The 24,565-nt window shown below is 37.4% G+C and overlaps 1 protein-coding gene across 12 annotated transcripts in view; it reads left to right on the top strand.

Annotated features, from left to right (window-relative positions):
- CACNA2D1 (calcium voltage-gated channel auxiliary subunit alpha2delta 1) overlaps positions 1-24,565 on the top strand; it is a 433,696-nt gene that overhangs the window by 61,239 nt on the left and 347,892 nt on the right. For all 12 annotated transcript variants that reach the window (XR_003561824.2, XM_027811464.2, XM_055712038.1 and 9 more), the window contains exon 3: positions 16,260-16,376. Coding sequence is in view for 11 of the 12 variants with exons in the window: in XM_027811464.2 (XP_027667265.1) it covers positions 16,260-16,376 (117 nt within the window). In the remaining variant the exon portion in view is untranslated. The remainder of the gene's footprint in view (positions 1-16,259; positions 16,377-24,565) is intronic.

Below are 24,565 nucleotides of genomic sequence, written 5' to 3' on the forward strand. Positions count from 1 at the left end.
CAGGTTTTGGTGAGGAGTTTCTGCTAAGAGGAGCAAGGGCCCTTTTTGGTCATCTGATCTAGGTGTGATCTGTTCTCTTCTGTGCTTGCTGTGTCTTTTTCAGAATGTTTCCTCATTCAGCATCATACCTCTGATCTGCCTTGGACTTTCTGTTGCATTCCTGCTGTGCTGCGTGGGCCATCTTTATCTCTCCTCAATGTATTCTATGTTTCTCTCAGTTTCTGCCTTTGCTGCCTGGCCAGTCTGCGTTTCTCCCTTACGTTGGCTTCTTATCCCTATTTTAGGATCTTGCCAGCTTTTTCCAGTTCAACACCTCTCTTTGGACTCTTTGGTTTGCATTAGCATTTCTAAAACATTCTGTTCAGATGTGCGTGGCCAGCCTGTCTCAATATTGCTATTGCATCTTTTCCACAGGTATTTTTCTTCCGCCTTCTCACATTTCCCTCCATCACTAGTTCATGGTCTGAGACCTGTAGTTTTCTCCTGGATGTTTTTTCTGCTTCTCTACCCATTTCTTTGCTTGCCATTTTAGAGTCTGTTATCTCGTACTCCCATATCCCTAACTCTTGCCCTTTTGTTCTTCAGTCAATTTTCATCTCCTCTTTCTCCCACTGCTTAGACTGCAAGGGTGTAGGGATTGCCTGAGAGACTACAGTGAGTCTGAGCTTCAGCTGCAGAGGAGGTGTGACGTTCTCTAGGAGTGATGTTCTCAGGGCTGGAATACATCTATGTGCAGGTTATCAGGGATTTAGCTGATAAAATCTCGACAGTGACCTACACCTTTATTTCAGGCTAGAATTCGTTAAACACCAAGGAGTAAAAAGTGTATCTTTGAATCCATGCGCTGAGTTCTTAATCTACAGTGTGGGGGCAATAGGGTATTTCAAAGGGAAAAGAGTGACAGAGGATTTCTGAACTGAGCAAAACAATGTATTAATGTCTCAACTGTTGCCTGGCATTTCCATGCAAAGACCACATAATAAAGTAGATAATGAAAAGCCATGAGACTGATGCTTTCACTTTTTTTCCCTGGGGAAAATGTTAGTTTTAGTTAATATTCAGCAAACTTACAAGCTGCTAAAACAGTCTTTTAATGAAAACTGTTGGGCAAACATAATAATATGTAGTGCTACCAGCTTCACTTAAGGTATACCACAGTGACATTCATGCTGAAAAAAATGCATTAGTCTGTGAATGCTGTAGGTAAGTTTCTTTCAGAAAAGGCCAAGATTTATAGTGCACTTCAAGCAAATAATTATCTCAGAGGGTATCCACAAAGGTAGTCAGTATGTGCTTGTAATCCTAGGATTACAAGCATGAAAGGGGGGATGTTTCCATGTAAAATATCTGTCTATATCAAAGCCGTTTGTTTGACCTAAATTGCATGATGTCCTTCTCTAGCCACAAGGTTTTAATTAGCTATCTTGCCCGCAAGGGAGAATGCAAAGCCCTACGAGGTGTGAGCTTTGCAGTCTCTCCCACTTTCTTCTTGTATACAGGCTATTGTCACTGTCCCATTTTTGAATGACATCTTCCCCCCTCCCAGCCCCTACTTGCTGCTTGTTAATGTTAGTCAGATCTCTTCTGAAACAAACCATAGTCTTGGAAAAATGGAGACTACAAGACATTAAAAACGGTATGCTTGCATGCCTGTCACTTTTATTCACAGAACTTGCCTTCAGTTGCTCAAGCTTTAAAAATACGTAAATCAGACTGAATTTTCCGCTTTGTTTCTGACTTACTATTTCATATAACTCCAGAATTTTTTTGACCAAGTCTGTAGTCTTCAAGTTTTTGGAAAACTTTAGAAAAGACAGGCATTTGTTTGTTTTTAATGCCCCTCTTCCCTCCAAAAGCAGAATGGCTAATACAAATAGAAGGAGCACTATGCTCCTTCTATCATAAAATAGTAGACATGACTTTCTGTGGACAGCTGTGGTAACAGAGTGTGTAGGATTGGAAAGCTGTACTTTGGTCAGACAGATTTTTGGTAGGAGAAATGTGTTTCCTTGTTCTAGAGAAATTAAATTTTAATTTGACCAATTGATGAGGTTAAAGCTCATAGTAAGGACATGTAACAGATTAAAACGGTCTCACAGCCTGGTCAACCTCTCCCTGGACTCGGGGAAAGAAGTCCTACTGGTTCAGCTGAAGTTACAATCTGTCTGCTTCATACATTTGAGTCTTCTATGAAGACCTCTAAAGTGACTCAGATAGCTCTTGAAGCAGCACAATTACTACATTTTCAGCTGAAGCAAATTAGTTCTTAAAAAAATGGCTTTTTTTTAAATTAGCTGCTTTGTTGTGCAAGTTTACAGTATTTCCATAACTTCTTGAAGGAATCTCGGGGTTCATTGGTGCTGTATGTGCATGTATGTGTGTTGGATGTCTGTGGGTTTTTGTGCTGCAGGACATTATGCTACACAGTGGTCTCTTCTGGAGAACTGTGAAATATTTTCTTCTGGCCATTATGGAGAGGGACTGCCTGAACTGTCGTTTTTTTTTTTTTTAATTGGGAGACCTTAAAATCTAAAACGCCATTAAACTCAAGTGAGGGACTTAGGTGAATAGCAGAACTGTTGGGATCAGTACCTACATAAAAATCTGATTATTCTGCAGTGTGAATGTAGATATATCTAGGGAGAGTATTTTTTGCATTAAAGGTGTTTACATTCAACATGTACTCAATTTAATGGAATCATGTTTAAGGAGAGGAATCTTCTCAGAAGAATTCCATTTTCTTTTTGTTCATTGACAAATTTCTTACAGTCACTTGGAATCACAATCTTGTCCTAGTCACTAACCACTCTGCCACTTTCGCACATATAATAGAGCCATTGCAACTTTCATTAGTCACAACTTTTGAAAATACCTGTATAGCAAGAATACTTGATAATACATGCATAGATATTCCACATAATCTTAGAAAAGAGAAAATATTTTAGAATTGCTTTAGTAAATTAACAGTAACTGTGTTTCTGAAAATATGAAGATGTTTATGCCAATGGACATCTCACACACCTTTTCTCTTATTAGCAATGATGAACGCAATATAATGCCTATAGTAAGCAAAATTGGGAAAGTAAGTTTGAATGCCATTAGATTAGGAGTTCTACATTGAGGCTACACTTATCCATAGCCTTAACCAAGCAAACCAGTATAGCTAGAGCAGAATGCCAGAAAAAATGGATATGTGTAGGAGATGGAGAGGCATGTGAGAGCTGAGTTTTATTAGTATGGTGCACAGAGGGAACATTATCTTCAATTTATAGATGTGCCTTTCCTCACTAATTGATATTTGCCATACGGAGAGAATCCTGATCCAACCAAGAGTTGAGCTCAGATTTGTATTTTTCAATTTAGAATTTTAACTCCAGATCATTCTTCCTCTGAATTAGTTGTGGTGAATTACTACTTTGGTGCTATGCATCAACACAAATACTAGTAAAATCTAGATGTAAGTTCTCTTATCAGTAAGATTGATCATGTTTAAAGTGTAGTTCCTCTTTGTGTCCTTCAAGTTTTATTTATGTTATCTGGCAATGGTTTCCAAAAATAGCTTAAAAAAACATTTTTAAATACTGCGCTTTTTTTTGACATTATTAGGAGTTTAGGTGAGTTCCGAGAGAACTCCAGCCTGGATTTAATACCCGTGTAATCCTCATTACAGTAATACAAAGATTGCTTCAACAAGGCAGGAAGTGAGGATTCAAGCTGCCAGAATACTCATCTCATTGAAAACTGGCAGAGCTCTGCTGACTTCAGTGGATTACACTGATTTACATTTGCTAAGAATCACAGAACTGTAGAATGGTTTGGGTTGGAAGGGACCTTAAAGACCATCTAGTTCCACCCCCCCTGCCAGGGGCAGGGACACCTTCCACTAGACCAGGTTGCTCCAAGCCCCATCCAACCTGGCCTTGAACACTTCCAGGGATGGAGCAGCCACAGCTGCTCTGGGCAGCCTGTGCCAGTGCCTCACCACCCTCACAGTTAAGAATTTCTTCCTAATATCGAATCTAAATCTACCTTTTTAAGTTTTTTTAGTCATTACCCCTTGTCCTATCACTACAGGCCCCTGCAAAAGGTCCAACTCTAGCTTTCTTAAGAGTAGGCTCCCTTTAATTCTACGTTTATGCCTAATAACATTTAAATTACAATTCAAGTGGGTAAAAAGTACTTTGAAAAAACCCAAACATTTTTACACAAGAAAGAGAGGCTATAGCTTGGTCTTACTGCTGCTGCAGTTGCCTGGCTGAAAAGGTTTTGTTGGATCCTTTCAGATTTAAGAGATGGTTTTTTTGACCCCTAGAAGAGCAAAGGGAATGTTTATAAGAAGTTGTACATACATCAACTTGAGACTTGAAAGCAGGAAGATGGGATACACAGGAAAAATGTTTCTTAGGGAGGTACAAGATGTCCAATGTGCTTCTTTAAATGCCTCTCAGCAAAAGCACATCTTAGTATATGCCCTTTTAATGTTTTAAGTATTGTGTTTCTAAATTAAAAACCCCACAAAATAGTCATGTAGTTGTCCTTTCAATTTAAAAAGATTCATGTACCTTTGGCGTACTTGTGAACTCTGTGCTGTCAGGTAGTATGAAGGTGCTTTCGTGTGAATGCTATGTGATTTGTACAGAGCAAACAGACTTTTAGTAAAAAATAAGAAGGAATGGACAGTAGTTTAATAGATGTAACTTCAATATTTATTTTGCTACATCTGATCTCACTGGCTTCATTTATCAGTAAACATTTTGTTTTAGTAAAGACAAAAAAAAATGCACAAAGTGTAAAGTCACATTCTTTACCTACAAATGGTTACCTCAGCATGCAAAAAAAAAAAAAAAAAAAGGTAAAGAGCCTACTGAACTACTACATGGTCCCATTTTGATGGAAGTATGCGCAGCTTCCATTTATACATAGACCTTTCACAGCAAGGACCCATGACTAAGCTAATTGACAGCTCTTTTAATCTAATAAACTACAAGTATGCTTCTGATTTCCAGCTCCAAAAATACCTCTAGGGACAGGAGACAGGAGGGAGGGATCCCTACAGTACCCAGAAAGGAAGACCTCAGTGTAGAGAACATGCCTTATAGCAATGCGTAACATTGTCTGTTCCAAACTGATTGAAGAGAATCCTCTTTTACATAAACAGTGTATTAAAAATGTGAGTCTGTGTGAAGAGCTTTGACGTGACAAACACACTGGAGCTTTGCTATGACTGTTAATGGCAAAAAAATTTGCCATCTTGTGCAGCGTAACCTTTTCAAGCAATAGCATAATTGAACGAAACAGCAGATAGAGAGGCAGTTCCAAGGAAATCTAGTCTTTGAATCTGTTTCCTTTTTGATACATCACTGCAAAACCAATCCATGCATGATGTTCATGAGGCATGCTGTTATTGCAGTCCCAGGAGCTGTAGAGTGAACCCATATAGACTGACTTGGCCTTTAAATGATATTCATACCAAGATAGAAATACTGTTTCTTCCTCCAAAAGGAAAGAGAGCTACTTGCGGATATTTGGTATGTGGCAATGAGTTCCATTCACAGAATAAATCCACCAGCAACTGTCAGAAAATTTTTTATTTATTTAATCTTTTGAATGCTGTTTTATAATAATTAGCTCTTTCTTGTGGAACACCCAGCCGAGGTTCTGTATGAGCACATTTCATCCATTGCTCAGTGTGAGGTCTCTGTGCCTAATGCACAGATGGTGCGAGTCTGCTGAAGCACTCAGATTGGCAGCAGATTCCCAGTCCATGCTTTTAGCTTTTCAGGTCTTGGATCAGTCTCTAGAGTTTAACTGAGATGAGTGACTTGTAAGAGAGACTGGTCTCTGATCTGAACTGCCCTGGAGCAGGGATGTTCAGGAAAGCTTTCTTCTGCCAGAAGAAATTATAACCCAGGGGTAGTTTTCCACTGGACTCATTACAGATTTTAGCTAAGTTAGTGTTATGTTCTAGAGGCTCTACAGATAGAGGCATGCTACCATGCCACTAACTTACTACCTATAGAAGGTATCATATGTAGCTTGCCTTGTTCTCTTCATTAACTGTATAGAGGTCTGTGCAAGGGGAGACTTCAACAGCTTACCGGAATTTAATGTAAAATTCTTATCTGGATGCGTCTTTCTTACTGCCACAGGTGGTCTGAAATTCCTGCTTCAACAGGTGGTTTGACAAACAAGTTAGCAGTAAATGTTTTCATTCTTATTAGTCTGTGATCTGCATGTTTTTTCTGTGGCTGTTTCTTTAGTATCATAAAGTTAATGGGATCAATTAGCAAAGGCTTTATATAAAGTGGGAGTTATTTATTTTAAAAAAGTGGAGCTGATCCATAGAATTGAAACTTCCATTTATTTTTACTAGCTTTATTTACTTAAGTTTGTAATACTGTATTTATCAGGTTGGATTCAGTTTGGATATGCTTTAGCCAAAGGCAGAGTTTTGTACCTCATGCTATTCTCTGATGAACTACCAGGTGGACCTAGGGGATATATGGCCACATTCCAGGATATACTACATTTACCCTTGTGAAGGTTGAAGTAATGGAGAGTTCTATGATTAAGAAAAATATAAGAAGAAATGCGACAACTTTTTTTTTTTTTTTTAAGATAATTTGATTTTTAAGAACAGCAACCCAAATTAATACATTTGGTTTATATTTCTTTGGAGGTCTTACCTATGGACGTGATAAGTCTGAATTTCATTTGAAAGTTCTGATTGCTATAGATTCTGATTAGTTTGTTGCTGTTTTGACCCTGAATTTTAAGAGACTTGTGACCTATAAAATATTGATGTATTGGTGTGCATCTCCATCTTTCTTCACCCCTGGAAATGGAAAACGTAAATAATACCACAACACTTGTAGGTACAACTTGTGCAGCTGTAAAACTGTTTGCTGTGTGCCCTGGCTGTACTCTCTAGTGCTCTAGGAAAGGAAAGCAAGTGCTTAAATGAGTCAAACATGGGAATTAAGGAAACTTTCATATTCATACAATAAATTGTGATACCCAGTGAGGCTGACTGTGACTGATCTCAAAAGTAGGAGTATCCTTTCTTTTCTCCTTTTCTCTCTTTTTGTTGTCCTCAATGTAACAAAAGACTAAACTGCTTTTTTTTTAAAACACAAAATAAAATAGAGAAGAATTTACCCATATAAAATAAATACAAGTAAACTTTGATGTCATCTTGAAATGAAAATTTAAACAAAACTGGTGTTTTGAAGTTGTTGAAGCACTTCTTGTATCCTCATCACATTAACAGTTTTATATTTGCTGAAACTTCCCTGAGTTCAGGCTGGTTTTATGAGTGGTTGTGGTAGGTCTACAACTGCAGTTTTCCACAAAAGTGCAGTTTTGTTACATTGTTTTTCTAAGGAGAAGGAGAAAGATCAGAAAGCAAGGAAGCAACTCCCATTTTTTTTAAATGCCCCTAGGAATGTGTAATGAAATAGATAGTTCATCTGAAAGTTTGGCTGTACATGAGGCTGGTGCTCTGAAATGCTTGAATTCTTTCTAAGCATAAATTGGCTGTTGTACACAATTTACACTTGTGCATTTTGCCTCATCCCTAAGGCTAGGACACCAGTTTGCTGTCTGAGTAGGGTGTAGTGAAGGGAAGTGAGGTCAGGATTAGTTCTAGAACAAAATTATGAAGGAGTTGGTGCAGTGAAATATGGGCATTTCACGTATTCATTGAGAAGTAGAAGTCCATTTACCAGAATTAAAATAATGTCAGAGATGGGTTAGTCTGGTTAGAGATTCCCAAAATACAGTAACACATTATTATTTTTTAATAACATAGTATTTATAAAAGTATGTCCCATTTGGGGCATACCACTGCCACTGCTATGTTCTATGTGTAACCACATGCTACAGGCATTAAAAATAGAATCCTCCAAACTAAATTTTTTTGAGTTTACACATTGCTAACTAATGTCAAGATGTCAGGAAAACTAAATTAGTTTTAAAAATGCAGGCTGGGAAATTTGAAATCATATCTGCAAGTTCTCTTTGTAATTCAAATGGAAATAAAGAGATTGCCAAAACACAGGGAGCCTCATTTATTATTTGCAGATGCTACTTTCCCTCTGCTCCCTTAGCAATAAACTGACATTTTGAAAGAGTTCCTTCTTCAAGCAAGCAAAATCAGCTGTAAGTCACTAAGAATATGTGGTTGCATTAGCAAGGCTTGCTCAGGCTCAAGGGAAGGGATAGCCGAATATTACCATTGTTTTAATTACTATTTGATGATCTGGATAATCTTTGAGCAAAGCATTGTTCTTGATTCATTTATAATTTTCCATTGGCTTTAACACTAATAAAATCTGTCCTGTTGGTGCTCATGTTCAGATGTTTTTTGTAGAAGCTCAGAGCAAATTGAAGATTTTCCTTAAAAAAACCCACCACCAAAACAAAAAAAATGAACTTATACCTAATAAGTCCTGTGGTAAGGACCAAACATCAAAAATACTCTGCTAGTTCCCTGCAACTTAAAATTACCTTTGGGGAGGGAGTCAGTAGGTGTTAAATTGCGTTAAGAACAGCCAAGTCAGGAAAAAATGTCCTACAAGTAAGTCATGTGGAGAAAGTGCCTAAGTGCCCACCTCAAAATATTCCAGAAATGCAGCAGAAATGTGAAACACTTTCTTCCTATTGTTCTTCTGTTACAAGAAAGATTCACTTGTTGTACCTGTACTCATGAGTTGGGATTTTTGCATTCTCCTCCAGTCTCAGCTAAAAGCCTGAGCTTAACCCCGCTGTGCAATCAATAAATGATGTAGCCTTTGTTACTTAATACATTATTGTTATCACTATGAAACAAAATTGAATGCTTTAAAGTACAATTTTCTTCACAAAGGGGGAATTTTAGATTTGGTTTTGATGTTTTTACAGTAGCAGAGGTATAAAACTGAACTCATGTTTTATGAAGGTTTGAATACAGTGTCAATTACAAAAATTACTTCTTAAAGTCCTCTAGACTACTTTGTTAATTATCAACAGTGTCTGATGACTCCATCCTACAAAGTATCCCTGATTATCTGCTTTCCTTTGAGTGGGCACCTGAGTGAGCCAGTTGACTCTGGCATTGCTTATACGCTCTCGCAGGTTAACTGAGGAGTAAGCGTTCCCATTATCTTGCAGAATTCAGCCTTGAATGTTTTATTTAAGAATGAAGAAGCTCTGATAATTTTTTTTTCCCAATGTGTACACCACTACTATGAGTCATGGTTTTAAACATGTCAGCTGCCCTGTCACTTGTTATCCCAGACCTTTACAGCAGTTGGTGATGAGGCAAGTGATTCTGAAAAGCGACAGCAAAAGTGAACTATTGGGGTGGGTCTTTTTCCTTTGTGTTGTTGCCATGAATTTCAAGAATGAAGGCATCCGTGAGTTGCTAGGGAGCAGCTGTACTCATACATTACACGCAGCAGAGAGTAAGACATATTTAAAATGCTCAGACTGATTTCTTTGAACATACAGAATGCTCTTTGGGCAGGAGCATTTTTTAGTGTGTTCCACAATGGATCGCTTGTGATTCAAAGGAAAGAATTGTCTTGTGAGAAAAAAACAATCCTTGGCATATATAGAAATAGAAGGTATCAATATAACTTTGGAAATAGGATACAGTAATAAGAAGATAGAATTTGCTGCCTCTGATTATATAGTTCTTGGTGACTAGTAAAACTTTGAGTATCTGCAGTAATAAAAAGTTGGCAATAGTAATGACTTGCATTGGATTAAAGGTGTAATTTCTGTTTTCTGACTTTTCCTGCTCCCCAGATCTCTTCATATGTTTGAATATCTGTCAAATGCCCCCCCTCTCTGCTTTTCTCACATAAAAGATATCATGACACGTAACTTCATGATACTGATAAAGAGAAAAAAATAAAATTAATGAATATGTGGATGTTACACATATATATACCACATATATATGTTTTCACGATATAATTTTGTTAAAATAGTTGTTTTGAAAATTTTAACGTTACTCAAAATTTCAGTAAGAATTGTGATTTTTCTTTTTCAAGTGAGATGATTCCTTTCTCCCCAGGATGAAATACTAAATTTTTTTTGGGTCAGTCTATGTTTTTTTTTTTTGTTTTGGGTTTGTTTTTTTTTTTTTGGATGGGAGAGGGAGAACAGAGAGCAATGAATGAGCTCAGAGCTGACCAATATCCTGGGCCAAGTTGAAGTAGATGTATAAATTAGAAAAACTCTTAAGTTATCCCACTAGCTATTTTTTAATTTAATATTCTGATATGATTTATGAGGCAGGGATTTTACTTCAATCAAGAATTGTAAGATAACTGTCCTTTGTCTAGGTAAAGAGTGGATAGAAATGCTTTGTATTGGGATGAATAAACCTCTGGAAGCACATGTTCTTTCCAGTAATTATAAAGGTGACTTGGGTGCTTGCTAAGCCTTAGGTTTAGAAATCCCAAAGCTACATAAATCCCCAACCGTCAGCAAAGAGCAAGCATCATTCTCCATTTCTTCCTGGTTTTAGCAGAGAATTACACATTGCAGAGAACCAGCTTTGGTGTTGTGTCAGATTAGGTCATGCAAGCGCCTGAGAAAAATGTTCACCAATTCTTCTAGTTCTGGGCAATTAATGCCATGATAATGTAGTTTACTTTGTGTAGTTTCAACCCAGGGATGGAGGAGAGTTTTGAACGCCGACTGCACAGTTTTAAGGGTGCTAGATGCTGGTAACAGGGTTTGTCAGCAGTTGGACATGATGAGCAATGAACCATATCTAGGTTTCTCCCAGGACCTCCAGTCAGGAATAAAAGGAGATGGAGCCAAGAACAGGCTGGAGACAAGGCTACAGTGTGGGTCCAACATCCATCCAAGAGACAGGTCTGGAGGAAAGATTTAACATACATCTGAGGGGTCTATCTAGGAGATGGACTAACTATAGTATGGGGTCAAGGTCCATTGAAGGGGCTAGGTGCTGGAGACAGGCATACCTCTCCCGTAGCCAAGGACTGGGCTGAAATGGAGGCCATGGGCAGGGGTGTGGGTGGAGGTCCTCAGTGAGGCAGGTCATGGTCATTGAGGCCTATTAGTACCCTGTAGTGGTAGAAAGCAAGAGACTTTTTGGAAGGACTGGGGGAATTGGCCACGGGAGATGCTTTCCAACAGTAGGGTGTGGGCAGGAAGAGAATAGTTTACAAAATATTTAAGTTTTGCTCTGTTCTGAGGGATTTTAAAAAAATTATTTAATGAGTTAATTGCTTTATAAGCTTGTAAAACTTAGCACAAGATTTCACAAGCACTCTTAATGTTTTGGTGTAGTGACTTTCAGAAAAGATGGAGGAAGACCTACCACAATATTTTGGTTGATTTGCGATCCCATGCTCAGCAGTAGCTTTGAACTGTAGTTTTAACATCATGATAAACATCAGCTGGTCCAGACTTATTACAAAGCATTGGTCATGGACAGAGGTGTCCCATGAGCCTAGCTGAGCTAAGTGATCTTGAGAATAGTATTGAAATAATAAAAGCATCAATAGATTTGCCTTGTATGGAGAGGTATTATTTGAACTGTTGAGTTATTTTGTTTCTCTATTCCAAAGCATATTTCAAGACAGGAAAAGGTACAGTGGTTTTGGTTAACTTTTGAAATTCTGGGTTTGAACTTCTGAAGATCTTGTCTCATATGATTTCTGTGTCCATGAAAGTATTCGATGATGAAACTGAGATTGGCATATTCATGCCTCATGTTTAGGCCCTCAGCCAGGTTAACACTGCCTGAAGAAAAACCTCTGTTTTTTCTTAAACCGGGAGACTGACAGTTTCAAAACAAACAAACAAACAAAAAACAGGCAAAGGAATTCTATTGTAGTTTAGATTAATTCAACATGAATTATTATTCCTTGTTATTCGGGTAGTCTGTGTAAACAGTGCCAAGACTACGGATCCAAACCACAGAGAATTTATTACTCTCAGGAACTTTTTCTGAGTGCAATAAAGCATGTGGGCCATTGAAATAAAATTTCAATGTTACAGGGGGCCCCAATGCCTGCCACAACATAGCAAGAGCCAGGCGCATCATTCGTTCTCTCTCAATTTGTACAGAAATGTTTGATTTTCCCTTTAGAAAGCATGGAGAATGTCTCTTTGTGAGAAATTTATAAACATGTCCTTGAAGACTGGGTAGAGAAGGGCATGTTCTCCTGAGGAGCTGGCAGTTTTTCTAATCTTCACTACATTCAGTGATGGTCCTTTTGTTGTTTCATCCTAATGTGACTCCCTATCATATTCTCTCGCCTAAAACCTTGCAGTTCTTTATACCAAAATAAATATGGAGCATTTAGAAAGCAATTTTAATGCATTCTTGCCAGAATAAAGAAGTACATGGCTATTGAATTCAGAGAAAACATTATTTTTTGTGCTATGACCTTACAGGTTTTACTTAGTCATGCAATGAGGCTTTATTCTGTGAGAAGTGGTAGGGCTTTACTGACAATTTGGAGAGCTTTTAGCAAAACATTAGTGATTAAAGTACCAAAAATGATTTTAGACATAAAAGCCAACAGAAACTTCCATTCACTTGGTCAAAGCAATTTAATAAAATGTATTCAAATTAGCTCTCCTTAACAAGCCACAGAGCCTGCCAAATCGCATTTGGAAAGATGAATGATCACACCTTTGCTGATAAGACCGTTTATGGCTATTTGAGATGAGCTTTTGCTAATTGTGTTTGACTGCTAGGTGGGAGGCTTGGAGAAGGAAATCTTGTCACAGGGTGCCAAATCCTAAAGTACATTGTCATTTCCCTGTGTGTTGTGCTGAACTGCTGCAGTGCCATGGCTGAATTAAAGGGGAGCAGGCAACAAATAAATTATGTACACACGTCTTAAATAATTAGTGAATATTTCTTACACTGTTCCTTGGTAGCTGAGACAGGTCTTACCCTTCAGGAAAATAAAGTGTGTGAAGTTCTGAGTTATTTTTGATGCCTTTCATTTAGGAACTTGTGGGATAAATCTTCCAGCAGTGGTAGAAGCAAGGGAGATAGGTACTCTGAGCCCTGCGGTTGGGTAAAACAAAGAGGAGGAGAAAGACAGACTCAACTCAATGTGGGATCTTGTGCAAAACTCAAAGGATCTTTTTTGGGAAGGTTGTTCTGAATTTTTTTCCTTTTATTTTTTTGATTACTGACAAATAACAGATTGTGAAGCCAGCCTCAGAATCAGGCTGTGTTGGTGGTTGGACCCACGATGCCTGTTATAGAAGTTTTAAGTTAAATTATGAATAGGACTCCTGTCTCTTGTGGTGCTGATCCTTGTTAAGTCATTCAAGCTTTTGAACTGTGCTCATAGCTAGTGTTGGAGAAGAAAAATGAGAATGTTTATTTTTTTCCTGCAAATGTACTCACTTAGACCATACGTTGATAGTCTGCAGCTTTCAAACCATTCAAGCTTGGAAGTGTGGGAACAACTTCCCTATAGGAGTGGGGTATGTGAAAAATTTGAGTGCTTTCAAATTGGGGGTTCATAGGATCATATATTTGCTAGAAGGATGGATTAGATACAGGGATGAAAGAGCAGATTTTCAATCCAGGTTCTCAATCTCTTACCAGTATGGCTTACTGTAACTTTGCTCTAGACTGAAATAAATTATTCCTTTTGTGTTTCTCATTGGTAAGGGTGCAAAGTCATGGATGGATGCAGAGCACCATCACCGTAACTCTGCTGAGCCTGTTAGAAACTATATTTCACTAAAGCTCTTAAAGCTGTCAAAGAATTAGCACTACAGTGCTCTCACCCTTATAATACAGCTGGTCAGCACAGGCTCCAAGTTATCCCTGTCCTCCAGCTGCTCCAAACCTGCGTTACTTGCCTGTGCCCCTACTCTGTATTTTCTTTGCTTGTGGCCTCCTTAATGTTTGTTTATAACATTGAGTAAAATATCCAATTACAATGAAATGGCACCTTTGCAGTAAACTACTGCTTTCTCCAAATTTTAAGATGTTTTTTGCCTAATTGAAACTCCCAAATGAAAAAGGATTATATTTAAATTTTTGTATTGCTTTCAGCACTTGGTAGCAAATGAAAAGCTGTTGCATGAAGAAATCTGAAAAAAAAGAGAAACTAGGAACAAAATTGAACAAAGCAAAACATTTTCACAAGCAAAATAAATGAATTCTTTAATATGATTTTGAAAAGTATTATTTAAAAACTTCTGTGAAAGTTACTTTATATCTTTCTAGCCTATTTGCAAAATCTTGTGACCATTCTTCTATATATTTAGTAACCTTTGACGCAAGTGTACTTCACACAGTCATGAACAAAGTTTGAAGATTTTGGCACTACATTTCTCTTCAAAGAGTAAGACACGAACACCTGGTAGCACCCATATTCCTGTGTCTGTTCCTTACGTGATCAGGGTGAATATTTGCTGATGATGGGAAAACCTGACAGTTTGCAAGATTTGACGGTCACTCAAATTCAGATACTTCTCTGAAATTTACATTCTTGATTCAAACCATCTGGATCTAGAAAACTGATTTCTACTCTTGCCTTGCCTGCAGGACTGTAAGGCTCTTCTAGTCACTGCAGTCAGTTTAACTCTGAATCCCACTGCTGACCGTGTAAATGTGTTTCGGAGAAAAATGTGTAAAATTCTCTAGTGATCAGTTGTAGAATAAAATGTCTTTATTTCCAGTTTTGTTGATTAATAATTGGCCTATAGGCTACTTCTACTACTAAGATCTGTCAAAAAAAGAAAAGATATTTTGAAAGATATTTTGTGTAATGCCTAAGATAAATTTCTGTGTAGCAGTTTTTAAAATCAAACACTTCAGAAATATCCAAACTATAGTCTGAGTTAATTACAAATGATCTTCTTGTGTAGTGGTTTTCTGCTCATGATGCACTGTGTTGTTTTTTTTAAATAATTGCTACTATAAGAAGAATTAAAGCATATTGCAATTACTTACTCACTAGTTGAAAGGATAGACTGTACTTCTGAAGGAAAAAAACCCAAACCCAACATAAGTGTTGTGAAATTCAAACATGATGAAAACCTATGACAGCTTATGAGACATGCCCAGTAGTTGTCAGAAATTTATTTGTGGTAAATACCCATCAAGCACCAGAGGCATATTCCGGTGAGTTTCTTTAAGGTCTCCATAGCTTTAACCCGAGAAACCTGGCCAGGCTGGTAGACACAGTCTGGTCTGCAGTTTCTCGGTTCTTGTGCTGGACAGGAGCCAGCGCATTAGCGCTGGACCCGTTCCTGCCTGTGCTTGAAATTACTGCTCGGGAGACAGCACAGCCCCCACCAGGCAGTGCTGCGGAGAGGCAGAGTACTTGAGTAAACTCAGGCCATCTGTTGGTTGCATAAATTACTTTTCCCCATTTGCCCATCTAGCCATAAGGTATCCACTTTTTTTTTTTTTTTTGCGCTTTTTTTTAATTTTATTTCCCCAATTAGTATATTTTTTCTTTATCCAGTTCTAGTAGGCTAGAGATAGGCAAATGGATTTCCTGCTACTTTTTTCTTTACATCTTGTGGTTGTGTGCATTTCATTGTAGGGGTTTGTTTAACTAATCAAATGATTCCCTTTATATATATGTGTTCTGCGTTGGAAACAGTTAATGGCTCTTCAACAGTGATAACCTTTGTTCATCACAAAGGAGCAACATGATTATAGTTCCTTTCTTGTCTTCCATCCCCATTTTTTCCCCTTTCATTTTTCCCCCATTTCCCCCTTTTTGTTTCTCTTCCCCTTTTTCCTCTTTTCTTATTTGTTTTCTTCCTCTTCTTCCCTCATGAATACTAACATTATAGTATGAATAAATAGATAAGGGACTAAACTGATTATATTAGCATAACTGAAATGTTTTACTGCAAATGGTATGTTTGTTGCTCAGCATTCAAGGAAGAATTAAATTCAGCAATAAGTGATTTCTACTTAAGTAATTTTAAAGGATTTCCATTTTACTTCTCTTTCAGCACTCTGTAGGAATCAGATTACTTGATCATTTAGCAGCTGAATACTCTGTCACTAGAAACAGTCAGTTTTGAAGATTTATTAAATGATTTTTAGTGGCACCTTCTACCTCTCAGACAAAAAGGTGAAGTATTTCACAAGGCACATTTTGATTTTCCTAGCAATGGTCTTTCTGAAGCTGTCCAGTAAGAACAGAGGACAGCCTGATGATGGTTTTGTCAAGTAGCTTTGCTTACTTTGAATGTCTGTCACCATTTTGATTTATTTCCATTTTTCCCCCTTACAGATTTATTTGCAAAACAAAAATTTGTATACTGTAGAAGCCAACAACCCTCGTCAGCTAGTGGAAATTGCAGCCAGAGACATTGAAAAACTTCTGAGCAACAGGTCTAAAGCCTTGGTGGTGAGTACTAATGGGTTAGGTTTTCTATCTGGCATTTTAAAAAAATGTTATTTATTATTGAAACATGGTTTTATGGTTATTTTTGTTGCCTATGCACTTACGGGCAACGTCAGCCTGATGTGTACAGGGCAGGACATGTAGAAAGATGGCTTGTGACTTCATGGTAGAAAATGAACTCATTAAGTCATTGGCATAGGGCAGATGTTTGTAATACTGATGGACAGGTTAGGAACCACAGCCAAGTAACAAATCAAGCTATAAATAGATTGGAAAATATTTCTTTAAGTGACGCATGTGAATGTTTATGACATGAAGATCACTGTACTCTACAGTCACTAGTGATCTTGGGGAAACAAGAAGTAGAGCTTTTTTAAAATGTGATTTAAAAATAATGGCATCTTTGAAGTCATGATGTTCATTTTGATTATATTGCTGATTACATCTGTTAATATTTGGTCTCTTCGTCTTTTTGGTTTACTCAGTCTTTCTTGACGGTAGCAACTAATTGTTCTCCTTCAACAAATGTAGCCATGTGTGAATCAGACTCATTTCCATACCTATTCTATTTCTGACTTGCTAATTTAATCTGTATTTCAAGCATGTTTTGTATCAACACAGTTAATCTCAAACTATGAGTGTGAAAACCATGCAGTATGGTAACCTCACATTTCTTTACGCTTTAAATAAGAAGTAGCTATTTCTTTAAAGTGCTTTTTCCAGCAGTCTCTTTCTCTTCTATAAGACACCAAACCTGGGTAATTGCTTTTTAGGATTCCTGCTCACATCACTCTGACTTGTATCAGAGTGGTATTCAGAACACACTGACCAAACGTGCATGGGGGGATCCGGATGAATTCATAAACACGCTTTTTGCAGAGTGGAGCTATTGGAAATAGGTTTAAAGGATGGAACAGCAGACTGGGATTCCCTGAGCAATTACATATCCACATAAACTTGCAGGTGAGTTTGGACATGTCATTTAAAGTGAAAGAGAGAAGGAAGAGGGATTAATTCACCTAACTGTAGACATCTACGCAGCTGGTCGTCCTAAGCTCCTTTTTTGTTCAGTAGAATAAAACAGGCACTTCTCAGTCAGGATTGACCTGACATGTTCCGAATAAGACTTTAAAATGGGATGAACTACAGCCCAGATGTACTCTTTCTGTCAGAGGAGCCTCGATGTAAATGTCTATAATGTCAGTCTATGAAGTTGGGGGAGACGAGTCCCACCCAAGCAGTCCTTTTATCAGTACAGTTTCATGCAGCTGAAGAATCGGTCTGAGAGTGAAACTGCTGCTGCACAATGTCTTGGGGACTACCCTTCTTGCAGGTGATGAGATTTTGCTCAGTCTCTTGTCTGTGCATGGGTACCACAGGAGGTACCCATTTTCCTGCCTTTTGTTCTTAGCAGGAGTGGACTTTTCCTGTTCCCATAGCTTCCCTAACATGCCACATACATCAGTGTTATCTGGGCCATGTTATCTGGGCCAAAGCTTCTCTGCTTTAGTCAAATGAGTGTAAAATAGATACTATTTTATTGCTTGGTTTTCCTGTTTTAACTCAGTGGGCATGTGTTTATGTAGCACTCTGTGGACTTTGCATTATTATTGTAAAATATTTTGTCATTTGCAGACTTTTGTGAACACATGAGGTTTTCCACCATTTCCCCATTAACCCTTACAAGTCTGATGTTTTTAAGTTATAACAGCCAAATCTTATATTTTCTTGAGATTCAAGATTAATGTAGGGGTTTGTGGGGGGGTGTGGTGGCTTGATCTTAAAACTCTTATGAAAATTAAATAAGTATGTCATACTTACTTTAGAAAAGATTCCAGAACAGTTTTTTTCTGTGAATGTAGAAGAAGAAGGGTTCATACCTCATTTTAGGCAAGCCCATGGTCACTTTTTAAAGAGGGTAATATGATTCAATTCCCTGATGTAGAAGAAGATTAAATTAGGCGAAGGGTGTTCCTTCAGTCCAGTTGCTCTTTGTTGTTCTTAAAAGAAATCTTCCAAACTTCTCAGATAATTTTAAATTATCAAGTCCATGCATCTTGAAGGCAAATAAAAAGTCCTCCAGATGTGTTAGTGGCTAAAGACTTATGACTTTAAAACAATTTTATTATTTTGCAGGGTGTGACTCATGATGTCTTTAATGCTTGGGGTTGCCATTACTACCAATGCTGCGATGAATGTACAATACTTAGTATTTTTAGCTGCATGCTATCATTTCAGGATGCATGTCAGCAAGACTTCTGCATGACATCTTTATCAATCTGGCCACTTCACGCAGAGTGAAATTCATGCCCAAACAGGTGAAAATAACTTAGCTCCCCTCCCACACTTCACATGTCTGAATTTGATTTGCCATCCTTTAAATACTGATCAATGATGCTTCTATTCAGTGTTGGAACATCTCTGATTTTTTTTTTAATTACACGCACACCCCCCCCGCTCCCACCCACCTCACCCCCCCCCCGAATCACCCACCTCTCCCACCCACCTCACCCCACCCCAGAATCACCAGATTTTACAAACATTAATTACATGATTACAACACATACCTAAGATCGTTTTTTGCAGCAGAGTGATTGAAATGACCTGTTACAAACATTCCTCTACTCCAGCTTAAGAAGGATGGAGACGTCTTACAGAGGTTGTCAGTTTGTCTTGCTGAAACTTTCTGTGAAATTTGTGTATTTTTTATTTCCTAATTTTATATCTATAATTATATATATATATATATATAAATGTATATATGGTAACCTACTGTGCTTTTTTTAAGCAAGTGGTATTCAGTTTCTCTCTTTATATCCTACTTTGGTTTTTTCTTTATTTTTTTTAATTTTTTTTAAATCTACATTTTTTAAACAAATACAATTTTTTCAAAATTAATTTCTTAAGAAAACTTTCTAGGGATGGTTGCTCATAGATGATTCCTGAGAAAACTGACTTTTCCCTTTGTATCAAATGCCAGCCACAGCCAGAGCCAATGCATTCAAAAGTGCGTATAACCTTTCAAAGCAGCAAAACTGGCTTAAGCTTTTAAATATTATTTTTATTATTGTTAAGGTGATTAAGCTTTTTAATAATATTTTCATTGTTTGATTTAGCTTCTGATTTCTGATTCAGACATTTCTCTCGACCACTGTCAAGGCTAGCTCTTCTGGGGAATTCTGTTATTTCTATTAAAAATGTATTTCTGATGTATATTTATGTACCCAGCAACTTGGTCTGACTGAAAAAAAGAGGAAAAGGCCGAAGAAGCATTACTTAAGGGGAAAAATACCCTTTTATTAATCTCAGTCCTAGTCAGATCTCTTTGTTGACTCATATTCTACATTGTTATTAACTTCGGATCACTCATGTTGGTTTCTCTTGTGCTATCATTTAACCTTATCAGCTCCTAATGGCTCAGATATTTACACTGCCTTTTCTATTTGTAGCTATCCCAGATATATATCAGAGATTTCAATGATTTCAGATTTTAAATCTTCCTTTGGATTATTTTTATACACAGGAGACACACTTTCTATCTCCTGCATCTAAACTGATATTTTCTGCTAAGAGAATTTCTTGACTTTCCATGTGTATTTCTGTTTCTTCTTCTTTTCAAGGACTGTCTTTACACTGGCATTTTGTAAACTTTATGTAGTGAGGCTGAATTACTTATCTGAAATGTAAGTAGTCTTAAATCTGATGGGTCATATTTTCTCTGACATCAGGAGTAGAGCTGAATGCAACTGTTACTAATGATTGCACAGAAAGTTTTACCATTGGGGCTAATATGACTCAACGTGTTAATTAAGACCTGAATCCTGAAAAGAGTATGATGCAAAAGCATCATACATCCTCCAGTGATGCCACGAGGAAGGTGCCAGTGAATGACATCAACAGTGCCGTTGTTCAGAGACTAGCGTACCCCAGGGATGCCATGATTTTCTATAAGCATGCTACACAAACAATCTTTGGGCAAGGGTATAATAAGCAAATATTAGTGATGACTTTTCTAATAGTAAGTTGGCTTCCCTTGAGCTACAAGATCACCTTTAAATGAGAAGTAACTCTTGCATTCCAATTTATTTGTATTTTCATGCAACCTTGTGCTAGAAAACTCTCTACATATGACTTAAATGTAAAATTAGTGGTTCTGTGCATTGCACACAAAAGGCCCGAGTAATGTGGAAAGCTTTGTGATTTCATTTCTGGTTTGTACGAGAAAGCATTATAATGAAAATCTGGACAAAGATGACTTGTCTCACTGTAAGGAAAAAACAAGTCTATTTTTATTTTTTCATGTGTGTGAATTTATGTTTGGGAGAAGCTTAAAAATGCTCATTGAAATAGTTACCTAGCTGGGGAAGGAGAAGGGGTAAAGTCCAAATCTGAACTCAGAGGGCTGTTCTAGATAGCTATTACTAGACGATATTAACCATAGAAGAAAAAGTCAGGATGAAAAGAAAACTGAGAATTTTCTAGCAAGGAATAGTGGAGGAAAAGAGTGGTATGAGTAGTAAGGAGGGAGGCAGGCAAACAACAGTCTTATAGCCAAGGATGCTGAGGAGTGTCTTGCATTAGAGCCTGTTGTTCAAATAGTGAGCGTTTATTTTGTGGTTTGCTGTTGTTTACTGTTGCATACTTGCCTGGCCAAACCCTATTGAACACATGCTATTTCAATATTACAGTATTTCCATATGCATATGGTATACATATGGTCCTACAAGGAGCAGGGAGTTGGACTTGATCCTTATGGGTCCCTTCCAACTTGAGATATTCTATGATTCTATGGTATTACAGGCAACTTAACATTCTGTCTCTGTGTACTTGCTGAAAGGTGGTGTACAGTCTAGCAGTGCTGCGGTTGCAACCTGCATTTCCAGGTGTGTAATGAAAGACAGGTGGGGAATTCATGGAAAACATGTCCTGCAATAACTACAGGCAAAACTTGCAAAGGTTCTTAGATGTTTTTCAGGTACACAACCTTTCCAAGTGTACCAATAAATAGTACACCCAACCCATTAGGCAGTCTGGCACATAAAGTGTTCATTTTCACTAGAGTTATCCTCTGTTTTAAAGTTCCTACCCCATTCATCAGTTTGTAGCTTTCTGGAGCTGTGTAGATTGTGCTAATAGATCATAATCTTTCAGTTCAGGTGGAAACTAAATAATTTAAACAAAAACTTTTCTATATACAAGAAAGTGAGGATACTTGTATTTGGACGATAGTAATATTTATTTGAGTATCACTAGAAATACTAAATAGGGTACTTGACATTGTAATATATGAATAAAATATGTTTTGAGGAGTTACAAACATTTTCTCACGGTCTATATAAACAGACCCTTTTAAACTCATTAATATATGAGATGGACGCATAGTTTTCCTTACTTGTGTAAAATACTGTAGTAAGCTTAAGTTTGCTTCAGTAATGCAAAGATCCTAATTTTTGTTGTCACACTTTCAAATTTAAAATTTCAAATTGTGGTTTTTAGAAAAGTATATTTAAAAAACTCAGTGCTTTGCAAAAGTCTGTTCTGGGGTTTTGTTTGCTGTTCATGCATTGTGTTGTGAGGGAAATGAAGTGTGACTTATGTTAAAGTAATATTTGCTCCAGTGCCGCACACTGGATCTAAGGTGCAGCTTCACTCCTGTGCAGTGTGAAGTCATTAGCTGTGCAGCCCTGGGCCTTCCTTTGCTTATTTGAGCAGCCCATTACTCAATAGATATTGGGGAGCAACCTTCATCTTCTATGGCAGGAAAATCTGCTGGTTTACATTCTCACTCATTTTTGCTGGTATATTTGAATTTAAGAGATTAAGCAAGTTTGAATCTCTTAGATAATAGAAAATTAAAGTTAAGGGAGAAAATGATGAATAAAGAACACAGTCTTTGCAAGCATAGCCTGCAGAAAATTTTGAAACAGGATCAAAACATCTTATTTTACGCTTAGATAAGATTACTTTCTGCAGTCCCAAATCCTTTAACTGTTGGCTATGTGTTTGTGTAATATTTTGAGATGAATCCTACTTGTCCTCCTATCCAAAATTAGGAAGTATGCATATTGCCCTGCAAATCTTCTTTTCCACAGTGAAATATCTTTCTGGAAAGCCTCAGTGTCATTAGGTTATTATCAACACTGTGGTGTACACTCAGTGCATTTATTAATAAACTTTTCTTCCATTACTGCTCATATTCTAAGGCAACAGCATATTTGTTTTTTGAAGCAAACACTCAAGGTCCACTAAAATACATTTCACTGGAGAATGAGAGACATCCATATTTTCACTGGCAAATTCCTGCTTAATTTTTTTTTTTTGTTTTGCTGTAGGGTCATTTGTTTTTGCTTTAACTATTAAACCCTTGCATTAAGGTCATTCAAGGGAGGCTACTAGTCAATAGTCTTGGTTCCTTGGGGGCTGTGTAGACAAAGATGAGTTACATGCAGATTTGCACCTTATTGTCTAGATCTCTTCAGACATCTCAACTAAAGACATTATGCCTTTGTTCTAGCCTTTATGCCTTGTTTTTTTTGAAATCTGAGGAAACTGAGTTTCCATGGAAACTGAGGCACAGATTGTATGCTAGGAGACAGGTTCCCTCTACGTTCTGTTGGGAAGTGTCCAAGGTGCACAACTGTGTCTGTGAATGAGGAGTTCAGAATGTTTATCTGCTAGTTTAGATGCAATTTCAACACAGCTGTGAAAATGTGTCCAGATCTCTTAGTATTTCCCTGCCCGCCTGAAATAAGGCTTCAGTGTCTCACAATACAACTGGGAAGTTTAAATAAACATGTGTTATAACGTATTTTGAGATTCCTGGGCAGAGATGCGGTGCACTTTAAATAGGGTTGGGAATTTTTCTGTGGCCTGGAAGACCTATAAAACTGAAATAAATTTTGTAGGTGTGCTTGATACTACTGGTTTTTGGAAGGGATCCAAAACTCTTGAGTTGTGTTTGGATGACTAAATCCAACCTAACATCCTTAAAACTCTCTGGGGCACCCATCTTCTGGTCTGCTAATTGCCTATACTGACAAGATTTCACTCTATAATACTCTAAATATACTCTGTATATTTATTATTTATATTTAGTATATTTAATATTATATAATTATATATATATAATATAATTATATAATAAATATTTAGTATATTTAATACTAAAAATACTCTGTAGAGAAATTTGAGTTGACCGCTCATTTGGCAGAACTTACAGTGGGCAGCATCCACTGCTTTTGAGCTCTGTTGCAACTCAGCCACTGGTCTCCTGAGCTCCACTTGAAATTCCAAAGAAGCCTACATAGTCACACCTAATGGAATCCACCACATCACATGGTATTCTAAAGCTTAGAGGTAATCGCTCCATGAGGACTTGGGCTAGGTCTCTAGCTGAAAATATCTGTGTATACATATGGATACGTATCTGGATCTGAACACATTTGTACAGTTATGTTACAATTGCATCTATGTGCGTATGGGAAATGTGTATTTTTCCATTTATCTTCTAATCTAAAAGGTAAATAGACAAAACATTTGAACAGGGAGGAGGATCTGCAACTCAGTTCTTTTCTTTCCTATTTAAGTCCTCTGATCTCAAGGCTAAAGTCCTGCAATCCATAGCAAAATCTGTGCAAAAATCACATTTTGATGGTAACAGCTTCCTTCCACCTTCAATATAATCTCTTCAAATATGTTAAATCCACTTATTCTCAGACTGTGAGGGCCAGAATCCTTGCCTGAAAAGCAGGTCATTCTTCAGAGGTGTAGTTTGGATCCTTCTAGAGTTGAGGGCAATCTGTGATTCTGACTTCCCTCATTATTTTGCAAATGATGACACAGTAAACACTGTGATTTTGACATTAGAAGGCAGTGATGAGCTAGGTTTTGAGTTGATGGAGGCAACTCATGTTTCCTGTTAGTTCCTGATGTGTGGGTGTGATATCCTGTAGAATCAACAGAGAAGGGAAGAGGTCTCAGTTTTACCTTTGAGTTGTGGTAGCATTGGAAGGTTAATAAAGATAAAATGTCTTGTCCTTGTCTTTCCTAGCTGGCTTTAAGTACGTAGGCCTTGTGGGGTTTTCTTGTACTGATTTCAGTACAAAAAAGAAGTGTTACTCATGCCTTGATAAATTTGCTGCTGTTTTCTCCTGACTTCTGTTTTTTGTTTCCAGGTGTTTCTACCGCATTGA

The sequence above is a fragment of the Falco cherrug genome, chromosome 5 (assembly GCF_023634085.1).
Source record: "Falco cherrug isolate bFalChe1 chromosome 5, bFalChe1.pri, whole genome shotgun sequence".
Classification (NCBI taxonomy): domain Eukaryota; kingdom Metazoa; phylum Chordata; class Aves; order Falconiformes; family Falconidae; genus Falco; species Falco cherrug.